The 2992-nt window shown below is 40.8% G+C and overlaps 1 protein-coding gene across 1 annotated transcript; it reads left to right on the top strand.

Annotated features, from left to right (window-relative positions):
- Positions 1 to 1947: 1947 nt before the first annotated feature.
- On the top strand, positions 1948 to 2373 carry LOC124896183. Its single transcript, XM_047407706.1, has one exon. The coding sequence runs from the start codon at positions 1948 to 1950 to the stop codon at positions 2371 to 2373; it is 426 nt and encodes a 141-aa protein (XP_047263662.1).
- The last annotated feature ends 619 nt before the right edge of the window (positions 2374 to 2992 follow it).

Raw genomic sequence — 2992 nt, 5'->3', positions numbered from 1 at the left:
AAGGGTTGATCTCTTCTCCGTAATTGTGAATCTTTCAGGCATGTGACTTTATACTTAAACTTTTTTTTCTTAAAACATGTGTATTAAATGATTATTGATGAGAAATTGAATGTGGATTTTGACATGGGTTCGGGGTTTTGACATGGTTGATTCTTAAATTATTTTCCCATGATTTATTATGCATTGGTTATGTTTTATCAATGGGTTTTGAACTAATTGGGTGCATGGGTGTGAGAATTGAAATGTGGGTCAAGGCATTCCCTTAATTTGATGATTTTGGTATTGAAATTGGTTTGGAAATTGTGTTCCCTCAACCCATTTGTGTAATTGGTTTTGAAATATGGATTTATTACCTGGTTTGACTTGCTCACCTATACTATTGAATTGCATAAATGTTTAAAAGGTTAGACATGGATTTTAAAGGCCTTTTTGGCCGTGTTTTGACTGCAATTGAAACCTTGGGGTCCGAGGCATTCCCTTGAGTTAATTTGATAAACTAAAGAGGGTCAAGGCATTCCCAAAACTTGATTTAATGAACAAAGGGGGTCGTGGCATTCCCCAAGATGATAGAATGTAATTAAAATGGTGTGCGTGTAAGCTTGCAAGCATAAGGGAATGACGATACCTGTGGTGTGCCTTAATGTGTCATTCCATGGTTTGGTTAAAAGGTTATGTGAAACTTGTTTTAATTGAGCTTAAAGGGGGTTATGCAGCTAAGTTGTAAAGGTGTGAGTCTTGAAGGGCTTGTATTATAAACTCATGTTTGCCAGCGTAAAGGTTGGTCTTGATGACTATGTGCTTGTGACACACTTATTATACATTTGTACCTTGACTGATGTGGGGTCAGGGCATTGCCTGGTCTTCCTTGATACATTCGATTCGTATGGCTAACACACACTGGGGCCCTTTTAGCAGGGGGAGCTGTACCCATATAGCCCATGGGTGTTTTTATGACTGTTGAGATACATAGTCTAGGCTAATGTTTTAGTTCATGTTAAGCTCTGTTCCCTACCCCAGTATGATTATATATATGTATCTACATTGTATGCATGTGGATTTTTCTGTGGTTTTGACTTGACATTATTTTATCCCTTCCTTGAATTACATGCTAGTGCTCAACCTGCTAACTATCTTTGGACATTGTATCCCTACATAATGCAGGCACCGGAGAAATTTCTGTTTTTCCTGTGCAGTGTTGGGATTTCTGGATTGTTAGCTGTCAACTTTGAGGTGGTGAGATTTCATTCTCCAGAAGAGCTATCATTTTGAAGTCTTGTTTTGTTTATGTCTTAGGCATACTTCTTTGGTTTTGGTTTTTACTATCGTTGGGGGCATGTCCTGAGTTAGATTTGTCTAGGTTTTGTTATAGGCTTTTACTATACTGTAGATTCGGATGGTTGTTGACATTCTTAGATTTCTTGAGTTTCGATTATTCTATCTTGTTATCATTTTGGAATTCATTCTCTACTGGTGTATCCGGTTCCCTTGGCCTAGGCAAAGGGGGGTGGTCTTCGATCCACGGTGAACTTGAGATACCCATTATGGTCAGGCCCTGGTTCGGGTTGTGACACAAGGCCAGGGACTGGGAGTGGAAGGCTCGTGACCATGACCAAGTGAAGGTTAAGGAGGTCAAGAGGCCTATTCACAGGATGTGTAGGGGTAGGGAGTCTGGGACAGATGAGATTCTGGTGGATTTTTTGAAGAGCAATGGTGGGGTAGGTTTAGAGTGGTTGAAAAGGCTATTTAACATCATTTTTTGGGTGACAAGGATGCTCAAAACATGGAGGTAGAGTACGATAATTCCATCATATATGAATAAAGAGTCATCCAGAGTTGCAACAACTATAGGGGTATCAAGTTGTTGAGTCATACTATGATGGTTTTGGAAGGGTGGTAGAGTTGAGGCTGAGAAAGATATTGACTATCTCTGAGAATCAGTTAGGTTTCATGCTAGGTCGCTCGACTACTGAGGCCATTCACCTCGTAAGGAGACTAGTGGAGCAATTTTGGGAGAGGAAGAAGGACTTGCATATGGTGTTGATTGATCTTGAGAAGACGTATGACAGAGTTTCTAGGGAGATCCTGTGGAGGTGCTTGGTGGCTAGAGGGGTTCTTGTGGCGTACACTAGGTTCATTCAGGACACGTATGATGGATCCAAGACTCATGTGACGGTAGGTGAAGATTTGGAGCACTTTTCAATTTTGACAGGGTTGCACCAGGGATCGACTCTTAGCTTTTTTTTATTTACCTTGCTGATGGATGTTTCGATGCAACGTATTCAAGAGGAGGTGCCTTGGTATATGTTATTTGCGGATGATGTAGTACTGATTGACGACAATCGGGGAGGAGTTAATGATAAGTTGGAGATTTAAAGGTAGAACCTTGAGTCTAAAGAATTTCGGTTGAGCAGGACCAAGACAGAGTACTTGATATGTAAGTTTAGTGATTTGTCGCAGGAGACTGACGTGGTAGTAAAGCTGAATTCTCAAGCCATTAAGAAGAGGAAGAGTTTCAAGTATCTGGGGTCTATGATTTAGGGGAATGGTGAGATTGATGAGGATATAACACACTAGATTGGTGCAGGGTGACTGAAATGGAGGCTCGCGTTGGGAGTCTTATGTGATAAGAAGGTGCCTCCAAAACTTAAATGTAAGTTCTACAGAGTGGCAGTACGACCGACTATCTTGTATGGAGTGGAGTTTAGCATGTTAAGAACTCCCACATTCAAAAGTTGAAGGTGGCAGAGATGAGGATGTTGCGATGAAAGTATGGTCTTACCAGGAAATATAGGGTGAAGAATGAGATTATTACTAGGAAATATAGGGTGAAGAATGAGATTATTTGGAAGAAAGTGACAGTAATTTCGGTAGAGGACAAGATGAGAAAAGTGAGGTTATGTTGGGTGGGGCTCAAATGCTCCAGTTCTGATGTGTAAGACACTAGCTATGGATGGTTTCAGGCGGGGTAGAGGTAGGATGAAGAAATATTGGA

The sequence above is a fragment of the Capsicum annuum genome, chromosome 2 (genome assembly GCF_002878395.1).
Source record: "Capsicum annuum cultivar UCD-10X-F1 chromosome 2, UCD10Xv1.1, whole genome shotgun sequence".
NCBI lineage: Eukaryota > Viridiplantae > Streptophyta > Magnoliopsida > Solanales > Solanaceae > Capsicum > Capsicum annuum.
This window is presented reverse-complemented; position numbering and strand designations above follow the sequence as displayed.

What these genes read in the sequence shown, in the direction of transcription:
- LOC124896183 (XM_047407706.1), top strand. Translation starts at nt 1,948, where the DNA reads ATGCTAGGTCGCTCGACTACTGAGGCCATTCACCTCGTAAGGAGACTA.